General features: G+C 41.3%; 1 protein-coding gene across 1 annotated transcript in view; it reads left to right on the top strand.

The window, feature by feature from the left end:
- LOC130120343 (interleukin-1 receptor-like 1) overlaps positions 1 to 20,466 on the top strand; it is an 80,332-nt gene extending 59,866 nt beyond the window's left edge. Inside the window, exons 10-12 of the mRNA XM_056288892.1 lie at positions 7,400 to 7,564; positions 12,442 to 12,587; positions 20,218 to 20,466. Coding sequence (XP_056144867.1) covers positions 7,400 to 7,564; positions 12,442 to 12,587; positions 20,218 to 20,466 — 560 coding nt within the window. The remainder of the gene's footprint in view (positions 1 to 7,399; positions 7,565 to 12,441; positions 12,588 to 20,217) is intronic.
- Positions 20,467 to 27,858: the final 7,392 nt, after the last annotated feature.

Genomic DNA, 27,858 nt, shown 5'->3' with positions numbered 1-27,858 from the left:
TTTGGCGGGAAACCCATCTCTCTGGTAATGAACATGGAAAACTTTTTTTTTTTAAAAAGGGCTTTAGGACCACTTACTTCTCATCATATAAAAATGGTAAAAAAAAGGGGAGTTGCCATACTGATTTCAAATTCAATTTGGTTTGAATTCATATGTGAGATAAGCGATAAAGAGGGCAGATTTGTTCTGATAAAGGGGAAAATAGATCAAAAAGAGGTGACACTATTTAATGTGTTTGCCCCTCCTGGGAGTGATATATCCTTTTATAGAAGTGTTTGATTGCATCAGAAACATATGGGATCCTTATTTGTGCAGGAGACTTTAATATGCTTCGTAGCCCTTTACTAGATACAACCAATAGGAAAAGGAGAAGAAATCATACTGAAAAATGTATCAACAAGATACTTAAAGTCCTAGGACTGGTCGATGTATGGCGGTCCATGCATAGACCCAGGATACACTTTTTATTCTGTGCGACACACAATCTACTCAAGAATATATTATTTCTTCATGCATAACAGGGCTTTACATAGATTGAAGGACTGCAGAATAGGCCAGAGGGTGCTCTCAGACCACTCGGGTATATTTAACATTACATTTAGATGGTAGGCAGCGGAAAACATTGTGGAGGCTAAATACAGGCATGTTGAACGATCCCACCTTCATAGATTCAATGGAGACAGACTTAGGCGTATATCTACAGGACAATGATAATGGTGAGGTAAACCCTAGTATATTATGGGATACTGCCAAAGCTGTCCTCAGGGCGAAGATCATAGCCAGGACCGCCATGTTGAAAAAGATAAAAGCACAAGAACTGTCAAGACTACAGGAGAAATTGAGAGACTTAGAACAAGTGCATATTGTTAATAAACACAATCCTCTATTATACACCAAATTAGAAATGTCAAACAGGAAATAGATAAAATATTAAGTGAGGAAGTTGAGAAAAATATAAGGTTCATTAAACAGCGATATTATGAGGCAGGCCCCAAAAACAGCAAAATTGCTAGCTTGGAGGCTCAGAAAACAACAAGCAGAAAACACCATTTATAAGATTAGAGATCATGTTACAAATACGACCACTAACAGTCTGGAAGGAATAAAAAAAGCATTTGAAACATACTACAGGTCTTCATATTCCCAGTCAGATCAGGTTGACAGACATACAGGTGTTGAATTCCTGAATTCTCTGAACCACCCCACACCGGGCAAAGGAATTAATGAGGATCCCGTCTCACCAATAACAATGAAAGAAATTGATAAAGCTATTTCAAGCCTGAACACTAACAAGTCACCTGGTATCGATGGGTTTCCCCCAGAATGATACAAATCCGTGAGAGAACACCTGCTTCGTTTACTGGAGACCTGTTTTAATTACATTTTAAAAGAAGGTTCTCTCCCCTCCCTCATGGAGGGAGGCTTTTATATCAGTTATCCCAAAAGAAGGAAAGGACAGGTTGGATTGTAAAGGATACAGCCCTATCGGTGTCCTAAACACCGATTATAAACTGTACGCCACCATCTTAACAAATAGGATGGAAATTGTAATGTTTTTCTTAATAGATGAAGATAAAACGGGATTCATAAAAGACAGACAAACTCATGACAACATAAGGAGAGCCCTACACATTATTGAGCAGATTAATAAGGGAAGAATTAGATCTATTGTTCTCAGTTTAGATGCGGAAAAAGCTTTTGATTTGGTTGGGTGGGAATTTCTCTATTTAGTATTGAACAAATTTGGCTTCAGTGAAAATTTTATAGGTTGTATTTGGGCACCCTATTCTTCTCCTACTGCTATAATAAAGGTTAATGTTAGCCTTTCTAACTATATAACTCTGCAACGCAGCTGTAGACAGGTTGCCTAGCTAGTCCCAGTCTCTTTAATTTATTCATCGAACCTTTAGCCCAAGCAATATGACAGAAGACAGAATTAAAGGTAATACCCATAGGCAAAGCAGAGTATAAAGTAAGTCTGTACGCGGATGATGTACTGGTCACAATCAAGGACCCAGGCTCATGTCTGCCTATCCTAATGGAAATGTTGGAGACATATGGGGTATATTCAGGGTATGCCCTTAACATACACAAAACCCAGGTTATGACATTTAATTACATTCCCACACAAGAATTCATTGCAAAGTATAATTTCAATTGGAACTCATTTCATATTAAGTACTTAGATTAAACTTACCTAAAAATTTGTCACAGTTATTTGATATCAACTACAACGGCATTAACAAAAAAATACATATATGAGGACCTCAGTGAAGGGCTTGCTCCCTTTTGACTTTGGTAACAGAATCAGATCAGTTAAAATGAACATTCTTCCCAGATTACTATGTCTTTTTCAATCACTTCCATTAGAAATTCCTCAGAAACAATTTAGAGAGTGGTATAAACATATTTCACAATTCATTTGGGACAAAAAAAGGCCAAGGGGGAAATTCTGTACTCTCCAACTACTGGAGGAGAGGGGGGGCATGGCCCTCCCATCTTTAAGGGATTACTACTTATCAGCTCAGCAGAAACCCATTGTATACTGGTGTAACCCATCTTATGTGGCCAAATGGAAGACTATGGAGTTATCCTCAACTGATACACCAATATAGTCATTGCTTGGCTGTGTTGGCAAAGAGAAAGAAATATTACAGACAGCGAGGGATGGGTGATTTTTTTCATTGAAAATATGGGCGGAAGTGGTTAAACGTCTTCAACTCGAGAGAGAAGCTAACCTGCTCAGATAGCCGGCATATGATTCTGACTTTACACCAGCATCTTTAGATGGTAGATATAAACAATGGATCTATTTTGGTATCACTTCTATATGCAAGATTGTTAAAAACTGGGAGCTTGACAGTTTTGATAATCTATGTCAGACATATCAGTTGGGAAGGCAGGACTTTTATAGGAATTTACAGCTCCGTGATTACTTTTCTAAAAAGGTAAAAGGTTCTAATCCAAGAGAGATTCCAGCTGTTATTCATGTATTTATTGATGCATATAACTCAGAAAGCAACAAACATCTTATAAGTAAGTTATACTATGACATCACATCACTGAATAAGGACTCCACAGACTATGTGAAACAACGATGAGAAAAGGAGCTAGCTACAAACCGAAATAACTGAGGACATGTGGTTGGATGCCTAGAAAATGCAATAATCCTCTACCAACTCCCGGACCTAGAGAGACTTCTGCTGGAAAAACCTGATTCGCTTTTTTATCACCCCTAAACAGAAGTCCAAACAAACCAGCACTCAGCTGAGCTGTTGGAGGGAATGTGGAGGAGAAACAGTTGATCATGCTCATGTTTTTTGGTCGTGTCCCTCCATTTAGACTTTTTGGAAGGAAGTATCAGTTATCATCTCAAAAACTCTGGGTTTTAGCATTAGTACTGCATTTTCATCCTTGTTTCTTGGACATAGCCCTGATGGACTAAATAAAACTGATGTCTACCTTTTGAAGATCTTGCTGGCGGCAAGTAAAAAGGCCATTACAGAACACTGGCTTCAGAAAAATAGTCCTACTATTGGACTCTTCATCAGTATTGTCAAACAGTTACATCTTTCAGAACAGATGACTTACTCTGTTTGGCTCCAAAAAGAACTGGGAGAAAAACGGTGGGAAAAATGGTGTATTTATTTGGCCAATGAGAAGGATAGCTCATAGTTATTCTAAGTATACTGTGTTTGAGACATTCTACTTTAGCGGTTTCTTGATCATCCCATGACCTCCTGTTTTTTTTTCTGTTTGTTGTTTGTTTATTTTCTTGTTCCTGTAATGAAGAAAATACCCAGAAATAAAAACAAAAAACAATGTTACTCAGTCTGCATACTTCCACCTACGCAATATTAATCGCCTTCAGCCGTCACATAGCCCTAACATCACAGCCATACTCACTCACACCCTGGTTTCATCCCGTGTTGACTACTGTAATTCTATCCTCTTTGGTCTTCCCCTCAAGTGTCTTCATAAACTTCAATTGGTCCAGAATTCAGCTGCCCATATCATTACCAGAACTCCTTCCATAGATCATATCACTCCTGTTCTTCAGCAACTCCATTGGCTGCCTGTTAAATACGGAATTGACTTCAAGATCCTGCTCCTCACCTTTAAGGCCCTTAATAACCTAGCTCCTTTGTAACTTTCCGAACTCCTTCATAGCCACATGCCCTCCCACACTCAGATTCTTCTGCTCTCCAACTCACTACACCATTGGCCCGCTTGACTGCCATGGGGACTAGAGCCTTCAGTCATTCTGCCCCCTGCCTATGGAACTCTCTCCCACAAGAAATTTGCAACATTGACTCACTTTCAACCTTCAAATTCCATCTCAAAACACACGTTTTTAAATTGGCATATTCAGTTTGATCCAGGCTTCATTGAGTTTTATACAGATGATGATTTTATACTTGTCTGTTGTATTAACTTTTTATTGCCTACCCTGCTTTGTTTTGATTTTATGCTGTCTGATACAGTGCTGCTTGTTTTTTACTGTGTTCTGTAAGGAGTCCTTGAGTGCTCTGAATGGCAGCCATGAATAAAATGTATTATTATTATTAAAAGTCATTTTGTCATGATAAATGACAAAATAACTAGGGCGGCACGGTGGCGCAGTGGTTAGTGCAGTCGCCTCACAGCAAGAAGGTCCTGGGTTCGAGCCCCGGGGTAGTCCAACCTTGGTGGGTCATCCCGGGTCGTCCTCTGTGTGGAGTTTGCATGTTCTCTGCGTGGGTTTCCTCCAGAGGCTCCGGTTTCCTCCCACAGTCCAAAGACATGCAGGTCAGGTGAATTGGCCGTACTAAATTGTCCCTAGGAATGAATGGGTTAGTGTGTGTCGGCCCTGTGATGGCCTGGCGGCCTGTCCAAGATGCCTCCTCGCCTGCTGCCCAATGACTGCTGGAATAGGCTCCAGCATCCCTGAGAGCAGGATAAGCGTTTAAGATAATGGATGGGTGGATGGGTAGAATTTTGTCATGATAAATTATCTAGTTATCTCAAGAAAATGAACTTTGTTATCTCGTGATAATGATTAATTAACTTGTGATTTCGAGATAACGGCATAAAAAAGAATAATCACAAGTGTGGCCGTTCTCGGCTTCTGTACTTTCCCACATTCTACACCATGTTACCGTCAACTTCCAACTTGGGGGCACACTATCTCCAACTACAGTACAGCTCCAATGCACGTGAAGGGAGCAGTCAGAATTTTATAATTTTTCCATTTCAAATGCGGTGTCTCTGACCAAAACAAAACTGACATATTTCATAAACATTTTCATTCTCAAGAGAGAGGTGGTGAAGGCAAAGGAACAAACGTATTGTGCGTTGTATAAGAGGTTGGACACTAAGGAAGAAGAAAAGGACTTGTACCGATTGGCTAGACAGAGTGAGTGAGCTGGGAAAGATGTGCAGCAGGTGAGGATGATGAAGGATACAGAGGGAAATGTTCTGACAAGTGAGGACTGTGTTGAGAAGGTGGTAGGAGTATTTTGAGGGACTGATGAATGAAGAAAATTAAAGAGAGAAGGTTCGATGATATGGGGATAGCGAATCTGGAAGTGCAGTGAATTAGCAAGGAGGAAAGGGCAGGTATGAAGCGGGTGAAGAGTGGAAAGGCGATTGGTCCATATGACATACCTGTGGCGGCATGGAAGTGTTTAGGAGAGATGGCAGTGGAGTTTTTAACTAGCTTGTTTAACTCAATCTTGGAAAGTGAGAGGATGCCTGAGGAGTGTCGAAGAAGCATACTGGTACCTATTTTCAAGAATAAGGGTGATGTGCAAAACTGTAGTAACTACAGAGGAATGAAGTTGATCAGCCACAGCATGAAGATGTGGGAAAGAGTAGTAGAAGTTAGGTTAAGAGAAGAGGTGATTATTAGCGAACAGCAGTATGGTTTCATGCCACGAAAGAGCACCACAGATGCGATGTTTGCTTTAAGAATGTTGGAGAAGTATAGAGAAGGTCAGGAGTTACATTATGTCTTTGTAGATTTAGAGAAAGCATATGACAAGGGGCCGGGAGAGTGGCAGAGAAGTATGTAAGAGTGGTGCAGGATATGTATGGAGGGCAGTGTTACAGTGGTGATGTGTGCGGTTGGAATGACAGATGGGTTCAAGGTGGAGGTGGGATTACATCAAGGATTGGCTCTGAGCCCTTTCTTTTTTGCAATGGTGATGGACAGGTTGACGGACGGGATCAGACAGGAGTCTTCATGGACTATGATGTTCACGGATGACATTGTGTAGTGAGAGTAGGAAGCAGGTTGAGGAGAGCCTGGAGAGGTTGAGGCATGCACTGGAGAGAAGAGGAATGAAAGTGACTAAGAGCAAGATGGAATACATATGCATGAGGAAGGTGAAGAAGAGAGTGCATGGAAAGTGGAGTGGGTGGAGAAGAGGGTTAGGAGTGATTTGCGACAAGGGTTACCATTAAGAGTTAAAGGGAAGGTTTACAGATGGTATTGAGACCAGCTATGTTGTATGGTTTGGAGATGGTGGCACTGACAGATAGAAAGGAGGTGGAGCTGGAGGTGGCAGTGTTGAAGATCCTAAAATTGTCATTGGGAGTGGCGAAGAAGGAAGGATTAGGAACAAGTATATTAGAGGGACAGCACAGGTTGGACAGTGGGAGACAAAACAAGAGGCAAGATTGAGATGGTTTGGACATGTGCAGAGGAGAGATGCTGGGTATATTGGGAGAAGGATGCTGAATATGGAGCTGCCAGGGAAAAGGAAAAGAGGAAGGCCAAGGCAGAGGTTTACGGATGTGGTGAGGGAAGACATGCAGGTGGCTGGCGTGACAGCAGAAGATGCAGAAGACAGAACAAAATGGAAATGGGTGATCCGCTGTGGCGACCCCTAATGGGATTAGCTGAAAGTAGTAGTAGTAGATTTTCATATTCGGCAATTATTTCACAATCATTAAAAGTAACTGAAAATTAATGTATGAGTTGCAAAACTCATGATTTCAATAGTCCCATGTTTTGCTTCAGTTTCAAGCAGGCAATTAGTTTCATTTTCTGAATTGATGGCTATATCTAGAAATCAAAATCATTATTCATGCAGTGAATTAGCTTTACAATGAATGGTAATCTAAGGCTAAACAGAAAGTCGGTAACACGTTTCGATTCATTATGAAGAATAGCTTTCATGGCTAAAGATGGCATCTCCACTTACACAGAAATATCCAAAGGAGTTGAATCAAGTCCAGTTGCACTTGATTCAACTCCTTTGGATAACCATGACCTGGATGAATGAGAACATTCACAGACATGTTAGACAGAAATAATTTCATGATGGAGGGGTCAACCTCATGTGCTCAGTGAATCTGAACGAATAAATAAATAAATAAATAATACGGACAAACAACCTGCATTCTGTAATTCCAGATGGGAAGGAGTACGATGCCTACGTCATCTACCAGGCGCAGAGGGGCAACATGGCCATGGAGAAAACCCTCAGTCACTTTGTCATTGACATTCTGCCCTCAGTTCTGGAGAAGACGTGTGGCTTCAGACTCTTCATCCATGACAGGGATGAGTTACCCGGGGAAGGTGAGACTGTGCTTTATGTTGGTATTTTGAGGCCATCAATGAAAATGTTGGCATCAGACCTCGGTAAGTTATGTCACCACTCTTTTTTTTTCTTACCACATGCTAACTTGAACCAGTTTGTTTGAACCAGAATTGTCTGAAAAATGAAATTGCTCTTCGTTCTATGAAAATGAATTTGAGTGCTCATGTAAAAAGATAATCATAAAAGCACATATAGCTTGATTCTCCCATTATTCACCCTAACAAAGAAGCTTAGCGACTATCATGAAAATAACATGGGGTTTTTTAATGTATAGACAGCCCCTCTGCACACCAAAACTAAAAACCAACTTGTCCTGTTTTTTTTCTTCATACCTACATATGAAGCAATGCAGTACAGTTTTGAACATTACTGATAGTGCACACAAGTTGCTATTGAGGGCCGTCACTCTAGCATTTATTAAAAATTTTACGCAAAACCAGATGTAAGTTGCTTGTCTATGGCTTTAGTCAAAGTAAGATATTTGGTTTAATCACAAGGTTAAAAATTACACATTGTATGTTTGCTTTATTTTGTTTGATGGCTGGTAACAACCAATCTCATTCCAGTTCTTAACAAATATTCAGCTCCTCGATAATCTCTTTCTGATTTGGCAAAGCATATTTATTTATTCATTACCTTTATTTAAAATTTATTTCATTATTTGGAGGTGTGGTGGGGGGATGGGGGCAAAAATATCGGGTATCAACACCCACATGGTCAGCGCTTATGGCTATCCTTTCAGATACTCGACACACAGTAGCTGGTTTCGAGAGATTTTGCTGCCAGAAATTCTAATTTGGTTCTACTGAATAAATTTTAAGAGACTTTGTCTACAGTACAAAAGAAGGTTTGATCCATGAGTGTGGGAAATAAGAAATTGTACAATGACTGCCAATGTGTTAGGTACGAATGCTGCAGTGGATCTCACTGTATGATAATAATCTTTATTTGGGGCACACAGCCGGTCCATAGCATAAAAGCAACAATACAATAAAATAAAAATAAAAACATTTAGGCCTACATGACACCCCTAAACTCCATGAGCACTCGCACACACACACACACACACACATACACACACACACACAACATGTGAGGCGTCCACACACGCACCGTACAACACAGTCAGTTCATAAACAGATACAGCTGTCTCGCCAGTGTTTTTGAAGTCTGGATGTGAACCGATAGCAGCTTTTCGTAGGGCTAGTTAGAGCCTCTATGATGCTGTTCTCGAACACATCCAGGCGACACATAAAATTATACATTAGCTGTCTTAAATGTACATCACATGTAGGCACATCTGAGGACACAAACAACTGACTGGCACTATGCCATCTGGGGACATGAAGCAACAAGCTCATAGCATCATTGTAAGCTACTCTGAGCCTCTGCATACTTCTCTTCCTGTAAGAAGACCAGAGATGAGCTGTATACAGAGGTGTTACATAAGCTCTAAACAATGAACACTTGACATCAAGAGAGCACATAGAGAACCTCCTAAGCAACATATTAGCCTGGGCATAGATTTTACAGCATGCCAGTATATATCTCTGTCATCCGTCAGATCATCAGAGAGGACATGTCCAAGATATTTTATTTCCTTGCATGTATCGAGAGGACTATCTGATAACTGAAACACAGGAAAATTTGATTTCCTGTTCTCTCTAGTTCTGACAATCATGACATTACTTTTTTGGCGTTATATTTAATGTCATGTTCTTCGCCATACTGCGAGCACGCCTTCAGTAGCTGCTGAAGTCCAGCACTATATGGGCTAACTAAAACGAAATCATTAGCATACATGAGGTGATTGACGACAGAGCGACCCACAAGACAGCCCGTGTTACACCCATTCAGCTATCTCGACAGGTCATCCATATACATGCTGAACAAAAAAGGAGACGACATTCCACCTTGGTGAACCCCATTGCCTACATGGAATGGGGCAGACACATCATTGTCCCATTTAACCTGAAACGTCTGATGAGCATACCAGAAGACAAGAATTCTGACTATATATTTTGGAACACCTCTAGCCAGCAATTTCATAAATAATTTCTCATGGTTAACCCTGTCAAATGCCTTGGAAGCATCAATAAAACATAGAAATACAGTAGAATTTTGGCTTCTATATTTGGCCGCTGTCTCCTTTAGAGCATAAATGCATAAATCAGTGCCGTTTTTTCTTTTAAATCCAAACTGATTGTCAGTTGTGAGAACATACATTACCAACCTACTTAGGAGAATTCTTTCCAGCACTTTAGACAGAACACTGGCAAAAGCAATAGGTCTATAATTGCCCATGCTATTTAGTTTGCGAGCCTTGTCTTTAAGGACAGGGACTAACATTACAGACATCAAAGAATCAGAAAGAACCCCGTGAACCATAATACTAGTGAAACACATGGCAAGCATTGGGCAGAGCCTAAGACTGGCATACTTTAGGTGTTCTGCAGTAATGCAGTCCATATCACAAGACTTGTTGTTATGTAGTATCATAATGGCATCTGAGACATCAGCTGACCTGACTACCGTGTTAACAGAGAGATCAGCATTACCCACTACAACTGCATTAATTTTAACACAGTTAAATAAATTGCAATGATGCTCTCACCATACCTCAGCTATTTTGTCTGGGCCACAAACACCCTCAATATCAGATGGGAGGGGGGTTTTATGATTACTCATGACTTTGACCTCTTTCCAGAAGTCATTACGATTGTTACTTTGCAACTTCCTAGCAAGTGAGCCAGCTCTCATTGTGTTCTCATTTTGCTTAATAAAACGAAGAGCATATTTAAATCTTGTATTTGTAATGTTTTTTTATGCTCAAACAATGCCCCCTGTCTAGGCCTTCCTGACTCAGACCAGAGTGCAAAGGCTTCTCTAGCTGCAGCATGTTGTTCAGCCACAAACTATTTCCACCTAGGTTTGATATTATACACCTTATTCCTGTGTTTACAGAAGGGCTCACTGGAGGCATTAAGAGCCACCACAATATTATCGTACATGCCGCAGAGGTCAGCAGCATGATGTCAGTCTTTGCAATTCATATTTAAGCACATTAAAACATCCCTAGGCAGTGCAATATTATTAAGCAATCTGTCGGTTAGGGTAGAATTTCTATCAATATCCTCCTCAGTCAGATTTGTCCAACCTAGCTTCCCTGTATTAGCAGCATTACCAGTAACAGCCAGCAGGGGTACATTCTCGACATTTAGTAACATAGCAACAGGTATGTGATCAGAGGTGGCCAACCCATAGCATATCTCTATATTATCCAGAGAGGCATGGGCATCTGCTGTACACATATAATGGTCAAGCCAAGAAGTAGTATGCCACGCTTCACTTACATAAGTAAAACTCTAATCAGGCAAGAATACTTTGCTAGATAGTATTAAATTGCTATCATTACAAAACTGCAGCAGATGTTTTGCAAATATAGAATTGTTATCTGACAAGTCAGCATTAAAATCTCCAATTACATAGACACAAGTTGAGTCACTGTCCTCAATAAAAGAATGAGCAAAGGCTAGCCTGTTCAGAAATTCATCCTCGGTCTCATAGGATTCAGCTCCATCTCTCCATTTCTCCATCTCTGTACGTCATCTAAGTAAATGTTTTATAGAGACCAAAAAGAAATGAGAGAGAGAGGTTAGACTTGTACTTTACTTTGTGATCAATAAGTCATAACCAAAAAATACCAAGGCCACACTTCTTTGCAAAAATTAAAAAGCCTTTAATAAATGGACTTAATGCCTATGCATTTCAACTCAGTCTTCTTCAGGGCATGTAAAAACAAGCGAGAGCTCACAGACATACCAAGGCTGGTGCCAGCTGCCAGGCTGTTAGAATAACACCGAATAATTGACACGGGTACAGTAAAAAACATGGATGTGTACAAAATTAGGTAAATTATAACAAGGCATCGATATCTTTATGGTTAGTGAATCCATCATAAATAAGCAATAGCATTGGATATTCACAAATAGTCATATAGAAAAAAATTACATAGAAAAATACCCATATTAAAATAAAATATATACATATAATGGTACAGTATAAATGATTCCTCTGTATATGTTCCAATACTTCACTGTAGTTGGTTACCTGCAATGAGGAGAGAGACAACTAGGGCGTGTAAAGGGATTGGGTGGGGCGGGGGTCATCTCATCCCATCCCATCAAAACAAATATATTCACAGATATGGAAAATAGTCCAGCTCTTCATACAGGCCTGGACTTGAAATGGCCCTTAACCTAAAGATCAAAAATGTTTTTCTTTGGTAAGAGTTTCTTTTTTTCTCTTAGACAGGGCATCTGTTTTTTGATACCTGTATTCGGAATGTAGCACTCCTCAGCCAATCTACTGGCATTTGCTCTCTCTATACATGTTTTATAGACATTAATATTAGTAATGAAAATATTTCCTCAAAACCAGAAGGTGAGGAGTAAATTCATATTTCATGTCTGTTAAGCTGTGTGTTAAAGTGTAGATGTTCTTTAAGAGGTGAAGGAGATCAACTTTCATATTTGTAAAAGCTGATTACTCAAAAGTGATCCTTCAGCCATGTTTATTCTCTGCTTTATACCTTCCCCTTTCATCCGTCTGCATATATTTCTCTCCTCTCCTCCTCCCTAATATTCTCTGTCCTTCACCTTATCTTTCTCCATCTCTCTACTCTGCCCCCCACACCCATCCTCTTTCTCTCTCTTCCGTCTTCCTCTCCCTCTCCCACTGCTCTGTCCCACCATTTGCCCTGCCTCAGCTCTTCTCTATCCCTTCTTTCTTTCCATCAAACCTGCCCTCTTCACCCTCTCCCCCTTTCCACCTCCCCAACCCCACTCTCACCCAGATCGCCTGGAGCTGGTGGAGATGCGCATGAGGCTGAGCAGGAGGCTGATGGTCATACTCACCGCGGGGCCGGAGCCGGGGTCAGATGACACAGAGCAGTACAAAGCCTCCCCAAAACACCTCGTGGTTGGCGGCTATGATTGGCAGGTAGGGATCTGCAAATACAGAGAAAAAAACAAGTTTGAAAATTCAGAAACCAAACCCGGGTTTCATGAGAACCTTTAAGTACATGTTCTTTAGGTTAGGTGTACCAGTTCCTGAGACTCTACTTTATTCACAGAAAGAAATGATTTAAATAAATCAAAAAGAAAATTACCCAAAAATTGTTACACCGAAATGGCCAATACATATATTCCCACTGCTAAAAGAATCAATTGTAATTACTTGTGTTTCTCCTTCTCTTTCTCCCAGTAGTCCCTCTTGCGGTCGTAAAGGAATGAGAATTTATAAAATACTCATGAAATGAAATAAGAGCAAAAAATAATTAAACATTCGTATATTGCCCATTCACCTACAAAAAAGATTTAAAAAGAAGAAGTGGTGGGCGGTTAAGATGATATGCTGCAAGGAGGTTATGAAACAACTCTCACTTTCACAGGATAAGATTACAAACTTAGAAACAGATAAAATTGGCCACAGAAGTTAACATGTTTAAACTGCAAGTTGTAATTAACAGATCATTTGATGTCTTTATGCATGCTCAATAATCCAGGTAAGGAAATCACAGAAAGATGAATCAGTTCCTCTGGACACAACCTTTAGTTAGAGAAATGTTTCATCACTCAGCTAAGTGACCTCTTCAGTCTCAACTGACTGCAGCTATACCTACCCTTATAAACAATACAGTGGCATAACATCTGAAATGGGTGATCTAACACAGGTTTTATGTGCACAATGCAGTGACCATTAACTAAAGTTACAATGGCCACGTGTACTATTCGCAGAGGATTGGGGAACAGCTACAATCACAGCGAAGAGGATGGCACAACACAGAAGAGGCAACGCGTCAGGCTAGGACTTCGCAGTCTACACCCATCTACAGGCCAGTGGCCATTCTTTCAAGGATGAGAATGTGTTCATCCTTGATAAGGAGGAAAGCTGGTTTGAACGGGGAGTCAAATAGGCCATTTATGTGAAGAGGGAATGACCATCCCTGAACTGGGGGGGGGCTGAGAGTATGCCTGTCACCATCTTACAAAGCTGTGATTGCAACATTCCCCAATTCTCTGCGAATAGTACAAATGGCCATTGTAACTCTAGTTGGTCATGGCAATTTGCATATGAAACCGATTGTTGATTCGCTTGTTATGCCACTGTATTGTTTATAATGGCCACTGAGGATGCACAAAGCAGTGTATTCTTAGTGCCAGTCCCAACCCCAGATAAATAGGGGAGGGTTGCGTCAGGAAGGGCGTCCGGCGTAAAACCTTTCCCAAATCAAATATGCTGATCATAAATCAGATTTCCATACCACATCAGTCAAGGTCAGGTTACCAACGACCCCCACCGGTACTGTTGCCCAGCAAGGTGCCGGTGTAAACTATGCTACTGTTGGGAGAAGGAGAGGGGGAAGGCATATCCAAAGGCAACGGGAGAGGAGGAAGGGTAGGAGTGTGGATGTGAGAGTCGGAACTTTGAATGGGAAGAGAAATGGGGTAGGGGTAATTCTGAAGGAAAAGTATGTCCAAGAGCGTGTTGGAGGTGAAGTGAGTGTCGGACAGAGTGATGAGTACAAAGCTGGAAATTGAAGATGTATTGCTGAATGTTATCAGCATATAAGCCCCTCAAGTTGGGTGTGAGATGAAAGCGAAAGAAGAATTTTGGAGTGAGTTGGATGAAGTGGTGGAGAGTGTACCCAAGGAGGAGAGAGTGGTGATAGGAACGGACTTCAATGAGCATGTTGTTGAAGGGAACAGAGGTTATGAGGAGGTGATAGGCAAGTATGGTGTCAAGGAGAAGAATGAAGAAGGACAGATGATGGTGGATTTTGTGAAAAGGATGGAAATTGCTGTGGTGCTCATATTTCAAGAAGAGGGAGGACTACAGGATAAAAATATCAACATCTCTCTCTCTCTCTCACACACACACACACACACACACACACACACACACACACACACACACACACACACACACACACACACACACAGACCACTCTGATGTCAATCATTGTTATACAAACCCCAATTCCAATGAAGTTGGGACGTTGTGTAAAACGTAAATAAAAACAGAATACAATGATTTGCAAATCCTTTTCGACCTATATTCAATTGATACAATACAAAGACAAGATATTTAATGTTCAAACTGATAAACTTTATTGTTTATTTGCAAATATTCACTCATTTTGAATTTGATGCCTGCAACACGTTCCAAAAAAGCTGGGACAGGGGCATGTTTACCACTGTGTTACATCACCTTTCCTTTTAACAACACTCAATAAGTGTTTGGGAACTGAGGACACTAATTGTTGAAGCTTTGTCGGTGGAATTCTTTTCCATTCTTGCTTGATGTACAACTTCAGTTGCTCAACAGTCCGGGGTCTTCGTTGTCGTATTTTGTGCTTCATAATGCGCCACACATTTTCAATGAGAGACAGGTCTGGACTGCAGGCAAGCCAGTCTAGTACCCGCACTCTTTTACTACGAAGCCACGCTGTTGTAACACATGCAGAATGTGGCTTGGCATTGTCTTGCTGAAATAAGCAGGGACGTCCCTGGAAAAGACATCGCTTGGATGGCAGCATATGTTGCTCCAAAACCTGTATGTACCTTTCAGCATTAATGGTGCCTTCACAGATGTCCAAGTTACCCATGCCATGGGCACTAACACACCCCCATACCATCACAGATGCTGGCTTTTGAACTTTGCGCTGATAACAATCTGGATGGTCCTTTTCCTCTTTAGCCCGGAGGACACGATGTCCATGATTTCCAAAAACAATGTGAACTCGTCAGACCACAGTACACTTTTTTCCACTTTGCGTCAGTTCATCCCAGATGAGCTCAGGCCCAGAGAAGCCGGCGGCGTTTCTGGGTGTTGATGTATGGCTTTCGCTTTGCATGGTAGAGTTTTAACTTGCACCTGTAGATGTAGCGATAAACTGTTAACTGACAATGGTTTTCCGAAGTGTTCCTGAGCCCATGTGGTGATATCCTTTACAGAATGATGTCAGTTTTTAATGCAGTGCCGCCTGAGGGATCGAAGGTCACGGGCATTCAATGTTGGTTTTCAGCCTTGCTGCTTACGTGCAGAGATTTCTCCGGATTCTCTGAATCTTTTGATGATATTATGGACTGTAGATGATGAAATCCCTAAATTCCTTGCAATTGTACGTTGAGAAACATTGTTCTTAAACTGTTGGACTATTTGCTCATGCAGTTGTTCACAAAGTGGTGAACCTCACCCCATCCTTGCTTGTGAACGACAGCCTTTCGGCGATGCTCCTTTTATACCCAATCATGACATTCACCTGTTTCCAATTAACCTGTTCACCTGTGGAATGTTCCAAACAGGTGTTTTTTGAGCATTCCTCAACTTTACCAGTCTTTTGTTGTCCCTGTCACAGCTTTTTTGGAACGTGTTGCAGGCATCAAATTCAAAATGAGTGAATATTTGCAGAAAACAATAAAGTTTATCAGTTTGAACATTAAATATCTTGTCTTTGTAGTGTATTCAATTGAATATAGGTTGAAAAGGATTTGCAAATCATTGTATTCTGTTTTTATTCACGTTTTACACAACATCCCAGCTTCATTGGAATTGGGGTTTATAAATACAGCTGCCTGGTGAGAATGCGCCCTCAGGATAAAAATATCAACATCTCACACATACACACACACACATACACGTAAACTGACAGCTAATGCACTTATTGTAAGTCGCTTTGGATAAAAGCATTGGCAAAATTACTGTAATGTAATGACTTTACACAGGAGTCTTGTGATTGCCTTGCTCGCTCCACATGAAAGTGTCTTACATCAGATGGACGTAACCCTTTATGTGGGATACCCTGCAATGTTACTGTAGGAAGTGTTCCTGAACATTTCAGGGAAAGACTGCATGGATGAAAGGCATTTTAGATGAGAGATGAATCATTTCTACCACTAAACTTTGTGTCCAGATGAACGGATTCAACTTTTTGGTAAATCATTTGATATAATCAGAGTGTCTTAGCAGTAATGATCTAAGTAGCAATTTTACATTTTTCCTGACTCGTCATTTTATTCAATTTCTTAAAATTGAATAAAACTTATAGAAGAGCCAAGGTTTTGTTTTTAGATTGCTCAGACAGCAATTTGAGCTTACTTTCACATTTGTCATTCTTATCTTTAAAGAAATAATATTTAAAGCCTAGCTTTCTGGCTTTGCTATATGGGTCAAAGGATAAAAAGTGAGAAAAAAAACCCTAGCATAAAGGAAGGAGTCTGTTCAAACTTAACTACTACTACTTTTGGCTGCTCCCGTTAGGGGTCGCCACAGCGGATCATCCATTTCCATTTCTTCCTGTCTTCTGCGTCTTCCTCTGTCACACCAGCCACCTGCTTGTCTTCCCTCACCACATCCATAAACCTCCTCTTTGGCCTTCCTCTTTTCCTCTTCCCTGGCAGCTCCATATTCAGCATCCTTCTCCCAATATAACCAGCATCTCTCCTCCACACATGTCCAAGCCGTCTCAATCTTGCCTCTCTTGCTTTGTCTCCAAACCGTCCAACCTGAGCGGTCCCTCTAATATAATCATTCCTAATCCTGTCCTTCTTCGTTACTCCCAGTGAAAATCTTAGCATCTTCAACTCTGCCACCTCCAGCTCCGCCTCCTGTCTTTTCGTCAGTGCCACTGTCTCCAAACCATAAAACATAGCTGGTCTCACAACCGTCTTGTAAACCTTCCCTTTAACTCTTGCTGGTACCCTTCTGTCGCAAATCACTCCTGACACTCTTCTCCACCCATTCCACCCTGCCTGCACTCTCTTCTTCACCTCTCTACTGCACTCCCTGTTACTTAGGACAGTTGACCCCAAGTATTTAAACTCATATGCCTTTGTCACCTCCATTCCTTGCATCCTGACCATTCCACTGTCCTCCCTGTCATTCACGCATAGGTATTCCGTCTTGCTCCTACTGACTTTCATTCCTCTTCTCTCTAGTGCATACCTACACCTATCCAGGCTCTCCTCAGCCTGCACCCTACTCTCGCTACAGATCACAATATCATCCGCGAACATCATCGTCCATGGAGACTCCTGCCTGATCTTGTCCATCAACCTGTCCATCACCATTGAAAATAAGAAAGGGCTCAGAGCCGATCCTTTATGTAATCCTACATCCACCTTGAACCCATGTGTCATTCCAACCACACACCTCACCATTGTCACACTTCCCTCATACATATCCTGCACCACTCCTACATACTTCTCTGCAACTCCTGACTTCCTCATACAATACCACACCTCCTCTCTCGGCACCCTGTCGTATGCTTTCTCTAAATCTACAAAGACACAATGCAACTCTTTCTGGCCTTCTCTATACTTCTCAATCAACATTCTCAAAGCAAACATCACATCTGTGGTGCTCTTTTGTGGCACGAAACCATACTGCTGCTCGCTGATCATCACCTCTCCTCTTCACATAGCTTCTATTACTCTTTCCCAAATCTTCATGCTGTGGCTGATCAACTTTATACCTCTGTAGTTGCTACAGTTCTGCACATCGCCCTTGTTCTTGAAAATCAGTAACGGTATGCTTCTTCTCCACTCCTCATGCATCATCTCACTTTCCAAGATTGTGTTAAAAAATCTAGTTAAAAACTCCACTGCCATCTCTCCTAAATTTCTTCATGTCTTCACAGGTATGTCATCAGGACCAACTGCCTTTCCACTCTTCATCCTCTTCATAGCTGCCCTCACTTCCTCCTTGTTAATCCACTGAGCTTCCTGATTCACTATCCCTATATCATCCAACATTCTCTCTCTCTCATTTTCTTCATTCATCAGCCCCTCAAAGTACTCCTTCCACCTTCTTAGCACACTCTCCTCACTTGTCAGCACATTTCCATCTCTATCCTTGATCGCCCTAACTTGCTGCACATCCTTTGCAGCTCGGTCCCTCTGTCTAGCCAATCGGTACAAGTCCTTTTCTCCTTCCTTAGTGTCTAACCTGTCATACAACTCACCATACGCCTTTGCCTTTGCCATCTCTCTCTTTGCTTTACGCTGTATCTTCTTGTACTCCTGTCTACTTTCTTCATCTCTCTGACTGTCCCACTTCTTCTTTGCCAACCTTTTCCTCTGTATACTTTGCTGTACTTCCTCATTCCACCACCAAGTCTCCTTGTCTTCCTTCCTCTGTCCTGATGACACACCAAGTACCTTCCTAGCTGTCTCCCTCACTATTTCTGCAGTGGTTGCCCAGCCATCTGGCAACTCTTCACTACCACCCAGTGCCTGTCTTAACTCCTGCCTGAACTCCACACAACAGTCTTCCTTCTTCAACTTCCACCATTTGATCTTCGGCTGTGTCTTCTCTCGCTTCCTCTTCTTGGTCTCCAAAGTCATCCTACCGACCACCACCCGATGCTGCCTAGCTGCGTTCTCCCCTGTCACCACCTTGCAGTCTCCTATCCCTTTTAGATCGTGCCTTCTACATAAGATATAGTCCACCTGTGTGCACTTTCCTCCACTCTTGTATGTCACCCTGTAGTCCTCCCTCTTCTTGAAATATGTATTCACCACAGCCATTTCCATCCTTTTCGCAAAATCGACCACCATCTGTCCTTCCACATTTCTCTCCTTAACTCCATACCTTCCCATCACCTCCTCATCACCTCTGTTCTCTTCACCAACATGTCCATTGAAGTTCACTCCAATCACAACTCTCTCCTCCTTGGGTACCCTCTCCACCGCGTCGTCCAACTCACTCCAGAATTCTTCTTTCTCTTCCAGCTCACATCCAACTTGCGGGGCATATGCACTGATAACATTCAGAAATACACCTTCGATTTCCAGCTTCATACTCATCACTCTGTCTGACACTCTCTTCACCTCCTGCACGCTCTTGACATACTCTTCCTTCAGAATTACCCCTACCCCATTTCTCCTCTCATTCGCACCATGGTAGAAGAGTTTGAACCCACCTCCGATACTCCTGGCCTTACTCCCCTTCCACCTGGTCTCTTGCACACACAGTATGCCTACCTTTCTTCTTTCCATCATGTCAGCCAGCTCTCTCCCTTTACTAGTCATAGTGCCAACATTCAAAGTTCCGACTCTCACCTCCACACGCCTACCCTTCCTCCTCTCTAGCTGCCTCTGGACATGCCTTCCCCCTCTCCTTCACCTTCGCCCAACAGTAGCATAGTTTCCACCGGCACCCTGCTGGTTAACAGTACCGGTGGCGGTCGTTGGTAACCCGGGCCTCGACCGATCCAGTATAGAAATCTTATTTATGATCCGCATATTTGATTTGGCAAAGATTTTACGCCGGATGCCCTTCATGACGCAACCCTCCCCATTTGTCCGGGCTTGGGACCGGCACTAAGGATGCACCGGCTTGTGCATCCTCAGTGGCTGGGTTCTGTTCAAACTTAACGAGTAAACATAATTTAGGTTAAGTTGTGCCCGGTAATGCATCTTGACTCATGTTGGGCCATACAAATAAAATTGACTTGACTTGACTTGACTTGGTGTACTTCCATGTAAGTACTTGTGAGGTTTTAGCTGCTCCTACATTCCTTCTTGAATAAATAAAGTTAAAAAAAAACAAAACGTTGATTTTACAGGTGGGGCTCCATCAGGCGCTGATCCAGAGAGAAATGAGTGTTATTCTTATCCAGCTGGAAGACATGGGGCCGCAAGGATACACACACCTGCCTGTTGGCTTGCAGCACCTGGTGCGCACGATTGCTCCTCTCAGGTGGCGGGAGGGCTCGCGAGGCGCTGCGGCTTCAAACTCCAGGTTCTGGAAGAGAGTACGCTACATGATGCCTGTCACACCCTCCAAAAACAAATGTTCAAATCTCGGTTCATAATCTGCACTTTACTAAAAGTTTGGAACCGTGCTTAAACTGGCATCAAAGCTCTGATAGGGTGTCTTGAATGTAAAAATAAAAGTCATTAGTTGACAAGGAAAACTCAATCAGTCACTTATTTAGCTTGATGCATGCTGCTACCCTGTGGCCTGTAAGCACTTCCATTTTGGCAAATATCAGCCCTGAAGTGTGACACACAACATCACTGAAAAACTCAAAAATGTTAAAACGAGAAATTGTGAAAAAAATATACATAGTTTTTCTTAATGCTTTTGTTTTCTTAAACGTTTTGAAGTGTTTCAGTCTTTTTATGTTTTGTTCTTAATGTTTGTGTTTTCTTAATGATTCTAAATTTGTCTTAATATGTTAATGCATTTTTTTTCACTGTGACTGGTTTCCACGACACCTTCTCCGTCGTGATATTGGGCTATACAAATAAAAATGATTTGATTTGATCTCAAGAACTATGAGTGAGGGTCTAGTGCGCATTAATGTTCATGAGTTGACCTTTGAGCGACAAGTACAGGCAAGTATTGGTGGTAAGGGTGGGCTTTGTTTCATATTTTGATGATTTATCTTATAGGCTGTGTGCAATGTCTGATATTAATATCAGAAAAAAGTTGTATCAGGTGAGACAAGTTGAGATTTGCTTTTCTCAAGAAGAAAATAGAAAAGCTGAATTCAACATTTTATTCTCATATTGTTATTTCAGTAGAAAGAACGCATGAAGATTAAAGCAGCTCAAGTAATATAAGAAAATATTAGTGTTTCAGTTTTGGACCGAAGTCTGGGCCGTGCAAAGTGTCCAACCACACAGGGCCTCGCTCCTAGCCTGCAATTCTGCAGTTTTTATTTTTTTATAGATATACTTTTTTTTATGACTGTTCTTGACCCAACATGTTTCTAAAATTAATTTATTGTGTCAGTTCCATTATGCATAGTCAAGGTCACACGAAAAAAAATCTTAAATTATTCAGGTTTTTTTTTTTTTTTTTTTTTCGAGCGTTAAGTAGTGTATGCTCCATCTCACTGCTCGCTCACTGCAAGGAAGAAGAAGGGGAAACAATGTCGGCTGCACGAGAGTGCGACCGATTTTGTAAACACGAGTCGGTGCTGAGAAAAGAAACAAAAATTTAAAAAAGGAATGATTTCGTAAGTCACTGTGAGGATCGTTAGATAAATTTGTCAACACTTCCAGACGTGGTGAATAGCTAGTTATCTATACGCATGTGACTGTGACCATAGGCTACGTGTTATGACCGGTCTGAAAAATGATCTAAAATCTGAATGACATGTTGGCTATAGACCTGAAATATTGAATTGTAACATGCTGTCATACTTCAACACGCCAAAATTAAGTGACTGCTGAGCTGACTTGATGATGTAAAGCCAATAGATTTACAGTTGTTTTTTTTTCCTACACTATAATAGTGTAACGGTGTAACGACCACGGATGTGTAGACCATGGATTTATTAGTAGAACTATAATACATCCATGGTGTAGACTTGCTAGCCCTTGGCTAACGGGTCAGACCCTTTAGTTGCCTGGTTAGCGCAGTCACCCGTGGTGTGGGGAACCCAGGTTCGATTCCCAGCTGCCCCCTGAAATCTCACTACATTGGTGTCAGAAGTGGGATTCGAACCCACACCCCTGAAGAGACTGGCCCCCTTCCACCGCTGCCACCAATGTAGCGAGAATCCTAATCCGCTAACCAGTCAACTAAAGGGTCCGACCCGTTAGCCAAGGGCTAGTGAGTCTACACATCCGAGGTCGTTACACTGTTAATAATAATAATTTTATTTATATAGCACTTTTCTCAAACAATGTTACAAAGCGCTTCACAAAAAAAGATAAAACCAAACAATGCAAAAATAAGAATAAGATCAAATAAAAGTAAAAGTAAAAACAGTAAAAATAAACTTTCATAAAAACAAAAGTTTTAAGACGAGATTTAAAAGAAGCTAGAGACTTAGTTCATCTTAGCTCAACAGGAAGAGAGTTCCATAGTGTGGGAGCTCTAACAGCAAAAGCCCGATCACCCTTTGTAACGAACCGAGAGACCTGTGAATAACTAGCAGGGCTCCATCTGCAGACCTTAATGGTCGAAGGGGGACATACCAAGTCAGTAAATCACGCTAGCAAAAAGTCAGAGCTGAGACTGCATGATGATATTGTATTAAGTTTGTTAAAAATGTACTGCGCCGAGATTACACATGCAGTAGAAATAAAACAGCTGTGTGCAGTAGAACTAGAGTAGCTGTGTATATGACCGTGAGTCATGCGCATGCATTTCAATGAGCAGGGCCTTGCCCCCCCCCCCACAGCCCTAGCTATGGGCATCCAAACAATAACAGTGTGCTCATTGCTCCAAGTATCTAGCAGAATACAAAGCCAGCAGCCCTGGTGGTACTTCAAGGACTGGATTGAGAACCACTCATAAAAGGCAATGTATCACAATGAAATGAATGCAACACAAAGTATAAATACGGTGGTGCGTTGTAACATACTATGTGCGCCGCAAACTTCTGAAAGAAGGGCATGATCTCACTGTCACCCATGCATTGGAGGTCGCATCGCTCTGTGAGAGGATTGAAGAGCAGATGTCAGCGCCATCGGGGGAAGAGATTGCAAAGACAGGGAATGAAAGCGTGAATTGCATAGGGCAAAAACACAACAAAACAAAATTCAAAAGCCTGCATTACCCACAGAGAATTAAGTCAGAACAACGTTACAGATGTGGAAATGCAGATCACTTTGGCAAAGATCCGAAATGCCCAGCTAGAGGTCAGAAGTGTCATAAATGTAATGATAATGATAATTTTCTTCTAAAGTATGTAGGACCAAGAATTGGGAAAGAAATAGTCAGTAATGTGGAAGAGCAATCAGATTATGCTTTTGTGGTGAGTGATGACTCAGTGCAAAATAGACTGGATGTTTGCCTGGGTGGAGTAACCTTAAAGATGCTTGTAGACTGGTGCAACCTGCAATATAATTGATGAGAAAACCTGGGGGAAACTGATGTCAGAACACATAAAATGCCATTCCTATGTCGTAGAGGCAGAGAGAAAATTTTATGCTTATACATGTAGCCAGCTGTTAGCAACAAAAGGAGCTTTCGAATATGAAACAAAGATCAGAGATTCCACTGAATATGCTGGGTTATTGTCAACAAAGGAGATGGTGAGCCACTATTGGGAAAGGATACAGCAGTAAAGCTGGGAGTATTGAGAATTGGCATAAATATTGCAGCAGTTGTAGATCTGAAACAGTCATTACAGGCACAGTACCCAGATGTGTTCCAGGGTGTGGGAAAACTAAAAACCAAGCAAAACGGGCTTTACATCAATCCTGGCATTCAGCCAGTAGCACAGCTCTTAAGGTGGATACATTTAATCTGAGGGAACCTATAGAGGAAAAAATAAAAGAACTGTTAGACATAGACATCACTGAAACAGTGAACGGACCTACTCCATGGGTTAATCCTGTAGTAAAAGTGCCAAAAGGCAACTCCGAAATTAGACTTTGTCTTGATATGTGTCAAGCAAACTGTGCTATCGTCAGGGAACAATACCCGTTACCTACTGCATATGAAATCCGGCAAGGCATGAACGGGTCCATGGTGTTCAGCAAACTGGATCTTAAGTGGAGTTACCACCAGCTGGAGTTGACACCATCATCACACCATCATCACGCCAGATCACATTTGCCATCTACAACAGGGTCTATAGATACAAATGGTTGATCTTGGGAATGTCTTCATCCAGCAAGCAATATAAACATGAAATAGCCCTTGCACTAGCTGGAATAGGGAGAGTTGAAAACATTTCAGATGATGTCATCATTCATGCACCAGACCAAAAGACAAATGACCAATGGCTACATGCTGTCATGAAACGTCTGCGGGAGTGTGGACATACCTTGAATCACGCAAAATGTGAATTCAATATGGATCGCTTGATCATCATGGGAATTTTGCTGACAGCCAGTATCAGCAAAGCTAAGATGGACCAGGCGCTGACTGAGAAAGAGCAGAAAGTCAGTGCACTTACCTTAATGCTTGAGAGCTGCAATGATTGACTTGGTGAGCTTCAGGATCAGTTCAAATAAAATCAAATCAATTTTATTTGTATAGCCCAATATCACAAATTACAAATTTGCCTCAGTGGGCTTAACAGCAACACAACATCCTGTCCGTAGACCCTCTTGTCGAATAAGGAACAACTCCCTAAAAAAAGAAAAAGAAAAAAAAACTCTTTAGCAGGGAGAAAAAATAGGAAGAAACCTCAGGGAGCGCAACAGAGGAGGGATCTCTCTCCCAAGACGGACAACATGCAATAGATGTTGTGTTTACGCAATTTACACAATACAACACTGAAAGAGGATAACAGAATTATAATGGACTTATAAAATCTATGAAGAATATGATGTGCAGGATGCCAAGCAGTGTCCAGGCGCCATCGGAACAGTCCAGTACCCAAACCACACGACCAGCATGATCATGAAAAAAAAAATTTATATGGATTTATAAAAATAAAATGTGGTGAGGGGAATGGCAGGCAGCATCCAGGTGGCAACCACCATTACCACGGAGACCTGGGAGGAGAACCGGCTGCACATGCACACAAGGGAGACTGACATGACACCATTCACACAGAAAAAGAGAAAGGAGAAGACAATTCAGAGAGAGAGAAAAGACGTGAGAGAAGAGAACAGTTTGCAAAAGTCATTAGTCGTAATTAATTCATCAACTAGTCATAATTTATGCTCTATAATCTCGTCGGCAGAACAGTTGTTGGTAAATTCACTGAGACAGAAAACCAACCCGTCATGCAGTACAGGATGTGAAGCACTCAAGTTAAAGGCAACTAATTGTAAGCTAAGGCAAAAAGATGAGTTTTAAGTTTGGATTTAAAGGACTCAACAGACTCTGATTGTCTGATGGCAGCAGGCAGGTTATTCCACAAGAACAGAGCCCGATAGGAAAAGGCCCTGCCACTAGCTGACTTCTTTTTAACTTTGGGTACACACAGGAGCCCTGTATTTTGAGACCGAAGAGCTCAAGATGGAATGTACGGTTTAAGGAGATCAAACAGGTAAGATGGGGCCAACCCATTTAGGATTTTATAAGTCAGCAGAAGCACCTTGTATTCTGATCTAACTTGGATAGGAAGCCAATGAAGGGAGGCAAGAATTCGTGAAATATGGTCAAATTTCCTAGATTTAGTTAGGATTCGAGCAGCAGCATTCTGAACCATCTGAAGACTTTTAGTAGTAGAATGTGGCAGACCTGAAAACAACATTACAGTAATCAAGTCTGGATGAAACAAATCCATGTATTAGAGTCTCTGCATCATTCATGGAGAGAAATGGAGAGAAAAGACTGAATTTTAGCTATGTTACGTAAGTGAAAAAGGCAGTCTTGGTGATTTATTTAACGTGCTTATCAAGGGAAAGGCTGGGATCAAACCTAACACCAAGATTTTTGGCTGCCACACTTTGTGAAACCACAGATTGTCAATTGATATTGTTACTTGATCAAATTGGTGTCTGTGTCTAGCAGGGCCAATGACCAGCATCTCGGTTTTATCCGAATTTAAAAGCATAAAGTTAAGTGAAATCCAGTTTTTCACAGTAGCCAAGCAAGCCTCTAAGTAAGTCATTTGAGTATGATCATTAGCCCTTACAGGCACATACAGCTGAGTATCATCAGCATAGCAATGGAAATTTATTCCATAACTGCATATAATTTGGCCAAGAGGTGTAATGTAAAGAGAGAAAAGTAGAGGACCAAGAACTGATTTAACGTCAGAAAATTTTGATATAATATTACTATAGCAGACACAATGTGTTCTTCCAGATAAGTAGGACTTAAGCCAAGAGAGAGCTAAGCCAGAGACACCAAAATTACAATTTAAGAGCAGTTTCAGTGGAGTGACAGGGCCTGAAAGCCGACTGAAAAGGTTCGTATGGATGGTTTTCTTTTACATGGGTTGAAAGTTGTTGATACACAACTCTCTCTAGTACTACAGAAAAGAATGGAAGATTAGAGAGTTTTCTTTTAAGTAGAGGTTTAACCACAGCTGTCTTAAAACTGCTGGGAAAAATCCCAGTAGTAAGCAATGTCTAGCATTGTAGGTCCAAGAAAAGGCCAGAGGTCTTTAAAAAGTTTTGCTAGTAAGGGGTCAAGGAGGCAAGCAGTTGGTTTAGAAGCTGACAGAAACTTAGTCAAAGTATCAAGAGAGATAGTCTCAAAAGCTGTAATAACTGGGACTGTCAGTGACTCATTGTATAAATATGAATTTGGTAAGACAGGATCTGCAGGAGTAGCTGGAGTTGAAGAACTAATTTTGTTTAAGATCTCATCAACCTTATTGCAGAAAAAAATCTAGAAATTCATGGGCTGTGAATGGTGAGCAGCTAGTAGACGGCTGCTTTTTAGTAAGTTTAGATACAGTGTCAAAGAGAAATCTGTGGTTATGTTTATTGATATTGATTAAGTGAGAGAGATACACTGTTTATGCAGCAGATAAAGCACGCTTGTATTTCAATAAACACTCATGCCACGATAGGTAAAAAACTTCCAATTGTGATTTTCGCCATTTACGTTCCAGTCTCCTGCAGGTCCGCTTAAGAGCACATGTCTCATCATTAAACTAGTTGGCTTTAAAGACAAAGGAGTGCGAACAACTCGCAGCTGACCTAAAACAGCAGCACACCATCAAGGAAGATGAGAAGAGAGAGTTCACTGAGCAGCTGCAGCAAACGCAGAAGCAGTTCACTCAGAATTATAATGTGGTTCCTGAGACAGAGGAAAAACTGCATTCCCTCGAGAAAGAAAACCAAACCTGTAAATACGAGCTTAAAAGTCAAAGGGAGGAATTTGAAAAGATGAAAAATTTAATTCTAAAGAGCAAGGAGGAGAGTCTGAAAGCAACAGAGGCTGTCAACAGAAAACACCAGGAAAGTATCAGAATTTAAAAAGAAAGAGCTTAAGTGATATGTCACAGTGTACAGAGGAATTACACACAACACAACAGGCAAAAGCCCAGCAGAACTCTTGTTAAACAGGAAAATGAGAGGCAAGTTACCAGAAATCACGTCTGCACACATGATTTGGATGTATGTGATAAAGACGCAGAACAGAAAGGGAAATACAAGCCGTATGCTGATAAGCAGCGGAAAGCAGAATATTCAAATGTGGATGTTGGAGATCATGTCCTGGTGAGATGAGAGAAGATGGATAAGTTCAGTGCAACTTTTGGCAAGATACCACATAAAGTAGTCAGTAAAAATGGAAACAAAGTAACCATTGAGTCACCTACCAGAGCTCAGTACGACAGAAACACAACCTGTGTGAAGAAGTACATCACAGAGGGAGCAGGAGACCAACA

This window comes from Lampris incognitus, chromosome 11 (genome assembly GCF_029633865.1).
Source record: "Lampris incognitus isolate fLamInc1 chromosome 11, fLamInc1.hap2, whole genome shotgun sequence".
NCBI classification, from domain to species: Eukaryota; Metazoa; Chordata; class Actinopteri; order Lampriformes; family Lampridae; genus Lampris; species Lampris incognitus.
Note: the sequence above shows the minus strand (reverse complement) of the source record. Positions and strands in the feature narration are given on the sequence as shown.